Source organism: Chroicocephalus ridibundus, chromosome 6 (assembly GCF_963924245.1).
Source record: "Chroicocephalus ridibundus chromosome 6, bChrRid1.1, whole genome shotgun sequence".
In the NCBI taxonomy this organism is placed as follows: Eukaryota; Metazoa; Chordata; class Aves; order Charadriiformes; family Laridae; genus Chroicocephalus; species Chroicocephalus ridibundus.
This window is the reverse complement of record NC_086289.1, coordinates 24,242,081-24,256,074: the sequence shown is the minus strand read 5'-3', so window position 1 is coordinate 24,256,074 and position 13,994 is coordinate 24,242,081. Positions and strand designations below refer to the sequence as shown.

Below are 13,994 nucleotides of genomic sequence, written 5' to 3'. Positions count from 1 at the left end.
ATGGCGTTTTTCTTATATCTAAGCATGAAGATGCACACAAAAGGGACCAAATTCACCGTTATCTCTATCCTGAAAGAAAGAAATGTGAAAGTAATCCTAAAAATCTGTATCTTATTTGGAACGATGACTTTTATGTAAATATTCCACTAGTCATCATGGAGAAGACAGTAAATAAAATTATGTAAGGGATGACAAGCGAAGCATTTTCTAAAGTCTTTTGTACCAACTATCTATCTTGAAAAAAAGCAGTTACATAATACAGATTTGAGGGATGGTAAAGATGACATTCACATAGAACGTTTTTCAGGCAGCTCATGGAGAACAGGGAGTGAATGATGCAAGAAGAAAACTGCAGGTCTGGCACCGAATATAGCTCTTCAGCAAGTGCTATTAATGTGCAGGAATTAAAACCAGCAGTAATGAGAGACACAATTACTTCACATAATGCTTTAAGAACAAGAGAATTTTTAAGCTCAATTCTGAAATAAAAATAATTATAGTATTGCCTTTATGTAACCTGTATGCTTACACATACAAGTGAGCAGGAATGTTCCATTTGTGCCATTTTTATTTAGTGAGTACTCTTCTCCCATTTAATACAGTAACTATTCATTGAGTTAACCAATCATCACATAAAGCACACCAAGCTCTGCTAAGTTCCCTCCACTTTCAAAACATGTATACAGTTCAGAAGTCAGTAACTTGGAGAACTTCTGTACCTGTTTTAAAAGCTACCATAATTGAAGAAAAAAAAAAAAAAAAGAAAAAAGGTTTCAAAACCAGGCATACAAACTCAGAATCCCCCTCCCCTATATATAGATAATATGCAAACAATACCTACCAGTCTTTTTACTTTGCATTTTCCAAATATATATACATGTTTATGCACAGTACCTAGTATTTGCTTTTAACTCAATTGTAGAGCTTTTGTATTTTAGCACATAGTGTGCGAAAAATAAAGATTCTTTTGCATGAAAATAAAACGCTATCTAAAATCAGAATAAATTTTAACTTCGTGCTTCTTTGGTTTGGGCATGTCTTTAATGAAGGAGCAAAATAACTGAATATACTGTTATTGCAATGTTTGATTAAGCTTCCTATGGCTACTACTCCTGCAAGACAAGAGAATGATCCATTCAATGATGGATCACATTTCTCCCCCAGGGACAAGAGTTTTCAGGCTACAAAATCAGATTAGCCAAAACAAGCAAAATTTCAATGTAACTGACAGGGCTCTGGTGGCTCTTCACTACGTTCCACACCACAGCACAACTGTGTTGATGGGAATTTGTGAAGGTGGGAATGACCATGATATCACACCAGTAGGCAAATTAAAATAATGAGTCAACACTGAACCTGAAAAAACCCACAAACAAATCTTCCGTTTTGTTTATGCAAGATACAAACATTTAGCTTATACACAAACATACTGCTGGCAGGCAGTAGCTGTTAGTGTAACCACTGTCTCACCAAACATCAATTAGGGTAAGTACAGAGACATTTAAATTGCATGTATACCAACCGCGGTTAAGGAATTAATAAAAATAATGAAAAAAATCTTTTTTTGAAACAATTAGTTTTCAGAGAGGTTGTGTAGTTTACAGTAGAAAATACTGAGGAGCAGAAACTATTTATGAAAACACAAAAATTTTGCTTCAGGTCTTTAATAATACGATACATATATACATAGAAAAGTAAATACATATAAATGCATGTATATCACCATAAAAGAGCTTACAGTTCTTTGTGCTTCTCCTCTGCCAAAATTTGGTCGTTTGGCTTCAGCCCATACCTTGAAAAAAAAAAAAAAAAAACACAAAACAAAAAGTAGTTACTTCTTTGAGAATATAGCCATAAAATGTACTTTTTTAGTTTCAAACTGGCAAATTATTAAACTATGTAATACTTGTTGATTCAGGTACCTCAGGTATTGCAATGACAGCAGCAAAGTTGTCTAAAAAATTTATTACATGTTCATCAAAGTAAACTTAACATCACACAAAACCTTTGCTTTGTATCACAGCTTCAAATAATATCAGATAGTCTGGCTTGCTATATATCCAAAAGCATTGCACTTCATACCATAAACTGTACATTGATCTTATAATTTGGATATGACAAAACATGACAGTGAGGAATATAATATGAACACTGAAACTGGCTGTAGCGTTTCCCCCTGTAACAAGTAAAGCTATTATAATCAATACCAAAAAACATTCTATAGAAAAGTTATACTTTAGCAACAGGCTATTTGGGAAAATTTCTGCGTTCCATACAGGCAACCTCTGATGAAAATGAGAGCTTGAGAGAAAGCAGTGTCCTTTGCTAGCTTAAACTAACAGGCAATTTATTAGAATAGGTTGCCTACACTGTCTGAATTAGAGAGGAAAAAGGAACCCAGTCTTCCCCAGCAGAGGCTACTACTAGTCATGCTGCAGGCTGTACTGTCACTCACTATGGGAAACCTTTAAGAAGCGACCTCACTTTTGTTCTGCGGCAGAGCAAAATCTTTTGCCATCCCAAAATACTCCACAAATCTAACTGGTATGGTTTTCTGTGGGGTTTGTTTTTTTGGGGTTTGGGGGTTTTTTGATTGGTTTGTAAGACAGTCATACTGTCTTACATACAGTAAGCAGCTAAACATCAAGTGTCCATTTGATAATTCTGCAAACAGCTAACTGCTCACACTGCAGAAGGTTGAGGGTTCCCACTGTCCCTTTGCCCTCTGCTTTTGTTCCTCGCTCCAGTCAACTGCAGAACCATAAATTACTCCTCCTGAGGAAAGATTCTGGTCACCAACCAACTATGATCAAGCTATCTTGCAATTTTTTTTTTTTTATTTCAAATAAACAGATAAAATGCGTGTTCTCTCTTCCTTACAGCTTTTTCTGATGATATTCTCTGAAACTTGTTTTTCCAGCATCCATTTAGAATGCAAGCATCAACCCCAGACACATTCTGAAGCTCACTCGTGCCGCATTCAAACATACAAGACACCAACTGACTGACCCATTTTTTGTGTTTACATATGCAGAGACTGCCTTAGGTTATTTGCCATAGCATCATGCTGACTTGCATCCATTTATCCACTTGCTGCTAAATGCTTCATGGAGTTACTTTTAATCAGGATACAGTGAGGTCCATACACATTCTCCTTCTAAATGCAGGGTTTGCATTTGACTCCTACAGCAAGCAGACTATAGTGTAACACACTGTTCAATAACAGATCTAGGTCACTTGGTTTAATTGACGAGTCTTGTTTTTAGTTCACCATCCTATCAGTCTTTAAGCCACAAATTTTAACTGTTGTGATCTTACATTTGCTTCCAAATCAATGTTTTCTGTAGTAAACGGCATCAGGCTCTTCTTCCTTAATGAAACAGGGTCTAGCCCAATACCAGTCTCTTCATAATGCTGCTAAACCTCCCTGATATCTCCATTTGTCATGTCTTAATAAGCATTTTATTGTATTGATGGCAAATATATAGTGGAGAAAAAGCAAAGAGCTACCAGGAAATTCTAAAAGGAACATCTTTCAGAAGTCAAAGGACACTAACTCTTCTTATGCAACTTACAATCTTACTTAAAATGAAATCAGGTCCTTTGTTAAAAGGATTTGCCTGTCATAGACAGATATACCCTTGGCTAATATGCAATCCATTTTGTAAATGGAGATAATTTTGCCCATTAAAAAAATAATATATATATACACATATAAAGTCACAACCATTCTTCACGAAAAATAACGCTGCCTGCTTTTCTCCTCTGAACAGAAATCAGATTTCTTCAGCTAGAACTGAACACAGTTTGTCTTTTGAGAAAATAGAAATAATATCTATACTTTTAAAGCTTCCAGATTCCTTGTTCCTTCACCTTTTTTTTTTAAACTACAATCTAACCCCCAGCATTACTTAGAAGAAAAAAAAAAACAAATAAAACCCTTCACTACTAACTCAGACTATTAAGTCAGAAAGCACATAACATAAAGGGAGTGCTGTTTAACAGATGTGTGATTTTGGGCTTGGGTACGTTACTGACATACCACAGAGGGGTGCGGGAGGGACACAGTTGCTACCCCTGAGGTTTGCAGAATGGTTCCTTTGGTGAAAACTTTAGCTTACCTAATCTTTTTCACCACCACCATCTTCTTTCACCAAGAAAGAATATTTAAAATATTCTTTCTTGACCCCTAAAGATATTGTTTTGATAGCAACTTGTCAAAGAAAATTTCCCACAAAGGGACATGCTTGTAGAGTTCAAACTTTTATTAGTACTTTATGCATTAAGACAGGATGCATATTATATTTCATACACAGCTGCTGAAGTATTTAATAAATTTAAATGTGCAACTAGCACAGTGAAGAACTTACATAATATTTCCCAACATGTGTTTTGTAGGCAAGATTGATAAGCACCAGTTGGCTCTTCCTAACTGATGAAGGTTAGATTTCAGAGAATTTCTCTAAAAAGCATTTTAGGAGCCAAGGATACTAGATGAAAAATCGAAGTTAAAGCTATGCAGTATTAAAATTTAAAGAAAGTTAGGACATTTAAAACCATCTAAGCAACCAGAACAATATAGCATACACATTTACATACCCGGTGTTAAACTAGTAAGTAGAAGAGAAACAAATACGCTACGGAAGTGGGCAACAGAACTGAAGGGACCACAACTTCACTGTTTTCTATTTTTTGCCCTGTTAAATTCAAAGTTCAACACATCCTAGCACATTGAACAATGATTACTCTTTTCAACTATCCAGTGCCAAAATGTGATACAGTTTCAAAATGCTGATAGTCTCTTCAACACTGCTCGAGATCCTATTTCAAAAAAGGGACCTAGGAATAAAAATATGCAAGAGTCTACAGCAAGACCAAAGGTAAATGTCAAAACAAACTGTAGTACATCTAAATAATGATACACTTAAACACTTTGATATGTCCTTCACAGACATTTAGCCTACTGGAAGAGTAGCCAGTGTTCCAGCCACCCCCTTTGACACAGCAGCTGTACACAGCCACGAAGGAGGACAGATGAAGTGCCCCAGCTGCAGCAGTTTCACGCTGCCCAGCTGCCCATTTCCACCCAAGCACTGCAGTTGCCGGCCCGCATCTGCACACCCCAGCCTGGCAGCATCGCAGCGGACGGCTTCAGACAGGCTGACTGTACCTTGGGTAAAACTTCCACCTTTGGAAGACAGCACCTTTCTCTCCAAACTTAGGTCCTCATGGAATTTCTTAAGCCACAAGGTTCTTGGTCTAACCTCTAGATGTCATCATATCATAGTCACTCCAACATCCCCTATTCTGATCAAAGCTCAAGTGACCTGACTGCAGATGGCTAACAGGGATCATTATTCTATCACCCATTCTCTAATCACAGTTTAAATGAAAAGTTTCACACTGCTTTATATTACTCTTTTCAGTGTTGAGATAATTTTTTAAATGGTATTCTTTCCAACCTGGTTACAAAAAGGCCTATTTAACTTATTTAGGCATTTAACTTACCAGGACAAATGAGCAATCTAAGAAACAAAGCCCCACCTCCAATTCACACTCTGGAAAAGCATTTCTCCGTCCTTTGACTACAGTGGGGCACAGAGATGTAGGATCACCAAATAAGCCTACCGTGCAAGGTGATTTGAATGCGTCCCATTAGTCCCTAACTCTGTAACTTCAGAACATTAACAAACTGGGGATATACTTCATTGAGAAAAAATGCTGAAATAATTGAATTGTAATTATCAAGGATGTTTTCTACTTCCCAAGACAAAGTTTTCCTGAACCTCTCAATCTTTTCTCATTTGTTTACTGTAACCAATAACACTACTAGACTCAGATCTGAACTTCATGATATTTTCTTCCTTCTTAACTGATACATTTCCAGAACCAAATTTTATGTACATGCAGATACATACATAATATAAAACTTAGCCCCCTAAAACATTAATTATAAATTCACAACGACATTAACCTTAAACATTTTCCCTTTCCACAAGCCTGAGAATAAATTAGCAGAGACCCAGACTAAAATATTATTGCAGGCATTCTGAGGACAGACATTATACAGAGCCAGAACACTGTTAGGGAAATTTGGCTGTACATACAGCTAAATATACTCTGTCAAAAAAAATGCCAAGGCCACTTGGAAGAGTTTTACTGTGTAACAGCTAGAGGTACAACTCTGACAGATATGTTCTATTTGATTATAAAAAAAAAAAGAGAAGGTGGCATATTCTTCTCTTGCATGTATATGACTTCCCCAGCATTCACTTACAAATTTATCATCTCAATTTCAGTTTTTGCAGAAATGTAACATTTTTATTAAATGTCTTCATTTTCTAAGCATACTAGAATCTGTAAGTTCAACTCTGACTTGTGCAATGCATTTTAAAGATCCTTCTGAAACGGTAATCCTATGACTCATGCTTTTTTATTTCTCAGCTTCTAATATGAGAGTGTATGAAAATTAATGTGCTTGGACTGTAGTCAGCATTTTTTGCTGCTCTAAATGTAACAAAGAGCCATAAGGTATGGTTCCCTGCAGGCAGCATCCAATTTTACAAAGCCTTAACCAAATTAAAGAGAGAACACAGCCTACGCTAAGTACGTACCGGTAAAAAACACCAAATGAGTATCAAGTTCAGATCTGCTCTACAAACAAGAGTTTCCTGAAAAGCCGGTAAAACACACCTGTCCTAAGGCCCAAAATAAAAACTGCTGATGAGCAAACAGGTTTAGAAAGTGGCAATAGATCTTCATAACTTCGAAGTTAATTCACCTTTCAAAATTTCTGATTTGAATCCACCAACCTAAGCAAAAACTTACATAGAAACAATAGCTAAAAATTGCACAGATATCAAACTAAAAATCAGCACAGACTTATACACTGCTGCTCAGACCAGAAGAGCCAAGACAAAATCTCCATCATGCTGACTACCCAGAAACAAAGGAGTATACAAAACTGTATAAGTATCAGAGTAATATTTTCATCAATATTTTCAAGAATACTTGTGAAGAAACAAGACACTAGAGGTACCAGAATTTTTTCTACATTAACCATGAATGTGAATAGTCAGTATAAAAAAAAAAATTAATACTATTTCAATAATACAAACTTGCCAAAGTAAAGCACCCTAGGAAGCTCCAAACATATATCTGCACAAACATTCCTCTGCCTTGTTTGATGTACAAATAAACACAAACTTTTCGCCACACTACATGGTTCTGACTAACCCCACTCCCCTTGAAATGCACTTGGGCTTTGTTATTCCATACGCATATTGTACTTGACATGCCTTGCTGCAGTTACTTTTCTAAGTATTTCCCATATTGATTAAAAATGGAACTTACGAAAGGGTAGATTTTCCAAAATGTTCTTTGAACTTTGCAGAAAAGTCATCCAGAAAGAGGAACAGAGTACGACTTCTCTGTCAGAGAGCCAAAGCAGGTTGGTTATATTAACTGGACAAGACAAGTAGAATTTCTGCTGTACTAGACCATGCTTCATTAATAAAAGAAAAGACCTTTTAACACAGGGCTCTACAGAAGCATTTCTTTATCGATTTTCAACAAAGCCATTAAGAAACCTTAAGAACTTCAGTATAGTCTTCTTGTATTTCAGATTAATCAAAAGAAGTTTCCATAAGAATGATTCAGCAATTATGTTGCCATAACTTTCAAGTCATGTTAAGGCTACTTTCGCTGTTCGAAAAAGAGAAATGCAGTCCTTTTTCTGTTGGTTCTTATTAATTATTAGTCTTGTGAAAACTAGGACAACGAGCCTGTGGGACATTGATGCTCATATGTCCTTTTTCAAACTGCATTGACTGCTTTCTACCAAACACAGTTAATATATCCCACAAGATCTTTCAGGTCAGGAACACAGCCATGTGTGAACTTGCTACAGCAGTGCATCCTCACAAGCATTTACAGACCAATGCACACGGCAAGCCCAACAGAAGCTCCCAAAATATTTCTAATACATAAGATTTATGGGGGATGGGTATAGAAGGTCACCCTGTTTCTCAGCTTCCATGTGCAATTTATCAGACAGAACAAGTAATGCTGCCACACCTGCTAACTACATTTCTTCTGTCTTGATCTATACAGAGATCAAAAGGCAATAAGTGAACTGCTTTTCCTACAGTAAGGAAAGCAAGGCAGTATTTCTGCATTTTTGACAAGGCTACAGTTGCTTAAAAATTTCAGTTAAGTCTAATGTAGCCTTATTCTTCTGATCAGCCTAGTAATCTTTTTCATGTACACAAATATGGAGTGTACCATGACTTGCATTTGTTTGGATCATTACTTTAACCTTGCTAAGCCAGATTCTAGGGGCTGTGCATTTTCTAAATCAATATGAAAACAAAAAACCACAACCCAAACCACACCTTATGCATAAATTCAGCAGCCAAATTCATCATGGGCCACATGGAATCAGCTAAACCAAAATTAAAGTTTTGTGTAACTGACACATAGCTACACCCTAGTCCAAATATTTGTTTTAAGTCATCTTTTTTTCCCCCCATTAAAAAAAAAAAAAAACAAAAACAACAAACAGCAAAGGGCTTTGATTCATATCCTGAAAGTCTCAGTCCCTCGCCTGACTTGCACTGCTTTTATTCTGCCAGTTTAATACATTTGCTTTTTCATTTTTTCCATAAATTCCTCTGTTGCTTTGCTACAGTCTTCCAGCTTCACCATCTGAACACCATTACTCTCCCCAGTCCCTCAAAATTTCTCTCCCCTGTTCCATAACAGGGCAGTTGGTTTCACCTACCTTTTCACATTCTTTCTTGGCCTAAAATTGACAGGAAAACAAGGACCCCTGCTACATTAATTTCTGGTTTTAACGACAGATGATCATCATTCACTGTTACTCCAGGATACCCCTGTACCCGTTAGACAATTTTAGAAAAATTCCTTACTGAGTAGATACTGCTTTGTTGCCAAATACAAAATGCAAGTCCAGAATCTCTTCCTTGAAAAACTGAAAGATTAAAGAGAGATTGTATGATAGCAATAAAATCCCAAAGAAAACCTGCTTTCAGAAAAACCTAAGTTCTGCAATAGTCAACTTATATGGGGAAAAGAAAAAAAAAAAAGAGGAAAAAGAAACTGCCTAAAAGACTTTTGAGTCATTCCTCTAGGAAAGTATTAGGGCTGTAAGAGAACGCACATCCCAGATTGACTTCAATATGGATCAGCGCTAGACCCCAAACTATGCCACACGTTTATGAGCGATCTAGAGTTAAGCACAATAGCTACTGATGAAATCCATAGATGACAGCCAACTGGCAAGGGCATGTAGTGGCAAAAGAACATTCTAGCAGGCAGCAAGATGAACCCATTCAAACACAGTAACCTCAAAATACAGACAGATGCAGAGCCAAGTAGGTAAACAAAAAGAATAAAAATATGGGCAGGGGTAAAGGCATCCCATAGAGTAGCAACTTGGTGAGGGGGGAAACCAGGTGTCATAATCTGCAACTAACTCAACATGAGCTTCCAACTCATGTCAAACATTGAAGACATCAATGAACTACTTTAGTAGAAACAGGAAAGAGCAAATACACCAAAAAAGAGCAAAAAAACAACAGAGTGTGCAGTTGACCTCCCTAATTATTTTGTCCCCTTTCATTTTTAAACATAAAAACACATAACTAAACATTTCGCTTGGGAAGAAAAAAACATCAGATGAAGTTGCTAAGCCACTATCCATCATATTTGACAAGGCACAGTAGTCCAGGGAAGTTCCCACTCACTGGAAGAGGGGAAACATAACTCCCATTTTTAAAAGGGGGAAAAAAGGAAGACCTGGGGAACTACAGGCCAGTCAGTTTCACCTCTGTGCCCTGCAAGATCATGGAGGACAGCCTCCTGGAAACTCTGCTAAGGCACATGGAAAAAAAAGGAGGTGATCAGTGACAGCCAATGTGGCTTCACTAAAGTCAAATCGTGTCTGACAAATCTGGTGGCCTTCTATGATGGGGTTACAGCTTTGGTGGATAGCAGAAGAGCAACTGATGTCATCTACCTGGACAAGGCGTTTAACACTGTCTCACACGACATCCCGGTCTACGTTGGAAACACATGGATTTGATGGATGGACCACTCAGTAGACAAGAAAATGTCTGGATGGCTGCACTCAAAGAGTTGCAGTCAATGGCTTGATGTCCAAGTGGTGACCAGTGACAAGTATCATTCCTCAGGGGTCAGTACTGGGACTCGTACTATTTAACATCTTTGTCAGCAACATGGACAGTGGGATTGAGTGCATCCTCAGCAGGTTTGCCGACAACACAAAGCTGTGTGGTGTGGCCAGCATGCTGGAGGGAAGGGATACCATCCAGAGGGACCTTGACAGGCTTAAGAGGAGGGCCCTTGCAAACCTCATGAAGTTCAACAAGGCCCAGTGCAAAGTCCTGCATATCGGCCAGGACAATCCCAAGCACAAAAACAGGCTGGGCGGAGAATGGACTGAGAGCAGCCCTGAGGAGAAGGACTTGGGCGTGTTGGTGGATGAGAAACTCAACATAAGCCAACAATGTGTGCTTGCAGCCCAGAAGGCCAATCACATCCTGGGCTGCATTAAAAGAAGGGTGGCCAGGGAGGTGATTCTGCTCCTCTACTCCACTCTCGTGAGACCCCACCTGGAGTACCACGTCCACATCTGGAGTCCTCAGCACAAGAAGGACATGGACCTGTTGGAGCAAGTACAGAGGAGGGCCACGAAGCTGATCAGAGGACTAGAGGACCTCTCCTATGAAGACAGGCTGAGAGAGTTGGGGTTGCTCAGCATGGACAAGAGAAAGCCCAGGGAGACCTTATAGCAGCCTTCCAGTACCTAAAGTGGGCCTACAGAAAAGATGGGGAGGGACTCTTTATCAGGGAGTGTAGTGGTAGGATGGGGGGTAACAGTTTTAAACTGAAAGAGGTTAGATTTAGACTAGATATTTAGAAGAAGTTCTTTACTCTGAGTGTGGTGAGGCACTGGAACAGGTTGCCCAGAAAAGTTGTGGATGACCCATCTCTGGAGGTGTTCAAGGCCATGCTGGATGGGGCTGTGAGCAACCTGGTCTAGTGGAAGGTGTTGCTGGCAGGAGGACAGGAACTAGACGATCTTTAAAGTCTCTTCCAACCCAACCCATTCTATGATTCTATGAAATATAGGTAGGAGTAAAGCACACACTAGTGGTAATAGGAAAGAAACATGAAAAAAAAATAGCAATAGGAGGTTAAGATACCGCTATCTGAAGCCTGTTGAAAACAAATTACATCATAGTTATCAATGACACAGAATCAAGTCCAGCAAGGAAAAGACCACATAGCATTGTCCTGGCAGAGAATTACACTCCTTAACAAAACAAAAGTATCTGCTTTAGAAAAAGTTTAAGTGCAACTCAAACCACAGATCTTGTCCATTTCATTTATTAAAAAACTCCAGACTTTAAGCACTGGTACTGGAATATAAATGAAAGAATGAAGGACCACCTTAGAGAACCCATGGAGTTATTTCAGGTGTTTTAATTTTTACACAGTTGTTAGTACGCAGCTCCTGTGTATTAGAATGACTGGAGTCTTATTTGGTTGCATCACATCCTAAACAAACCCCTGTTTTTCAGAAAAAAACTTGGAATTTCTGGGTGAAATGGATCCCAAAAACATTAGCAGAAAGATTTTTTTTTTACCACAATGTTTATTATAGAAAGGAAGGAGGGATCTAAATTTCAACACAGAATTAACTTAAAATTACACTCCTGAAATCTAGAAGAAAAAAGAAATATAGTTATTTGTGTCATGAATTAGAAGCATTAAGTTTCCCCAATCTCTTGCATGGATATGATCACTAATTTAAATACAAACATTACTAGGTATAGTTTTTCTGGTGTCTTTTCTTCGTTGGTTCCCCCTCCCTGCCCCCCTCCCCCGAATCAACATTTCCTAAACAGTTGTTTCTAAATTATTCAGTGTAGTAAGATAGACTCCCCACTGATAATATGGTTGGAAACCAGGACTTTAATCAGCTATTAATATTGTAAGACAGATTTAAAGGGCTTTTGAAATTGAAGTCAAAACAATAATAGGTTTAAATGATTAAAAGGGATTAAGAAAGCCAGGAAAGTTCAAAGCCTGTTAATCACCAGAATGTGGAAAACTATGATCATTTAATAGGGTCAGCCCTATCACTCTGGACTTAAGCATATAGTAGTGGCCTTGTCAAAACAGTTTTCTTAACTATAAACTAGTGAGCTAAAAATTTAAGACATCTTAACACTTCCTGTATACAGCTAAAGAAATGTTTTTTCAGTAATAGTTTCTGAAATATCTGACTGCAAAAACCTTTTAAAAAGCTGTACACACTCCGTACTTTTTTTTTTTTTAAGTTGGTACTCTGAATTCTGTACTCGTTACACTGGTAGAAATATACTCGGTTGACCTTTAGTCACTTCATGAAGGAATAAAATATTAATTCAATTTGTGCAGAACTATAGGCAGTTCTGCTCATAGACTCTTTAACATGTTATTTTAATATTATTCCTTTGAGCCTTCAATATTTAAACCATTTTAGTCATACCAGTCATTTTGCACTGTTTCTGTTCTGAAATCATAACTTAACCTTTACATACCGATTTTCTTCCACCAGAAATAAGCATTGGTTTGTATCAAATTCATTGTGATTATACATACAAATCAGATTTCACAATCTTGAATTAAAAGTTTAATTTACATAAAAACTTAACAAAAACAACCCAACAAAAATAACATGTACATAATCCAAACAGTAATGAACTGAAGGGTTCCTATTCTCTTCCTAGTTATTCACAATTACTTGCTATTACTACTTTAAAATTTATTGTTTGGACCAACTTGTACCAGTTCTGTAACAGATCCTGTCAGCTCTAGTATTGAAAATCCCCAAATACCTGGCTGCTGCTGCATAAGAAGCTCTGCTTTGAGAAGGAAATAGTAACAAAACATCACTTGAGGAAGGCAGAGTAGTGTGGTTGTTGACACTAGCCTGAGATTCTCCTGCCTAGATTTATAGATTATTTTAATGATTTCTTCTAAATAAAGACTCTCTCTATGCCACATAGGAATAGCACTGACAGCTACTCAACTGAGCTTCTTTAGGCTTCAAAATGAATCCTTCATCATTTCTGCTAAGGAAAAGGCAGACTTGTAAAGTAATGTGCTTTTAGGTGTCAGGATAAAGTTCAATAGGCTCTACTTCTACAATAAAACACAGGTTAACACCTTGGACAAACTAACAAAGGCAGTAACACCACACTGTTGCAAACATAAAACAACAGTGTCAGGCTCCACCAACCTGCAATACTTTTCATAACTAAATTACAACTTTGTCCCCATACTAGATCTGTTCTGTCTCTAAAAGAAAAAAAAACAGAATGTCTAAAACACAATTATTTTTAATATCTCTAGTACAAAGAAATGCCACATCAATAAAAATCAATTAAGACACGGCAAAAGACAATTATTCTCCAGTGAAGAACTCATAAACCACAAAGTCAGCCCAAAATATTACTCTCAAGCAATAAAATCCTCCAAAAAGGAGGATACTGGAAGTACTGGGGCTGTATTGAATCTTGATTGATGCCAAATACTTTATTGCCTTAAAAATGCTAAGAATTTACCTCTTCATCAATCACAAGGACACAGAGAAAAAGACTGGTGTATCGTATTTAATGCACAATGCATTGCTCCATTTAGAAATCATAAGGAAACTAACAGTGAGTCTTACGTACCAGTTAAAACTACTACTTAAAAAAAATATAGTTTAAGATGTATTCCATTTTCCAATTACACTACTGCCCTGTCAGCCTCACCTCTGTGCCTGGGAAGATCATGGAACAGATCCTCCTAGAAGCTATGCTAAGGCACATGGAAGACAGGGAGGTGATTAGAGACAGCCGGCATGACTTCACCAGGGGCAAGTCCTGCCTGGCCAAGCTAGTGGCTTTCTACAATGG

The 13,994-nt window shown here is 37.6% G+C and overlaps 1 protein-coding gene across 2 annotated transcripts in view; it reads right to left on the bottom strand.

Moving 5' to 3' along the window:
- ADK (adenosine kinase) overlaps positions 1 to 13,994 on the bottom strand; it is a 298,680-nt gene that overhangs the window by 257,295 nt on the left and 27,391 nt on the right. For both annotated transcript variants that reach the window (XM_063337494.1, XM_063337495.1), the window contains exon 3: positions 1,739 to 1,792. In XM_063337494.1, the coding sequence (XP_063193564.1) occupies positions 1,739 to 1,792 (54 nt within the window). The remainder of the gene's footprint in view (positions 1 to 1,738; positions 1,793 to 13,994) is intronic.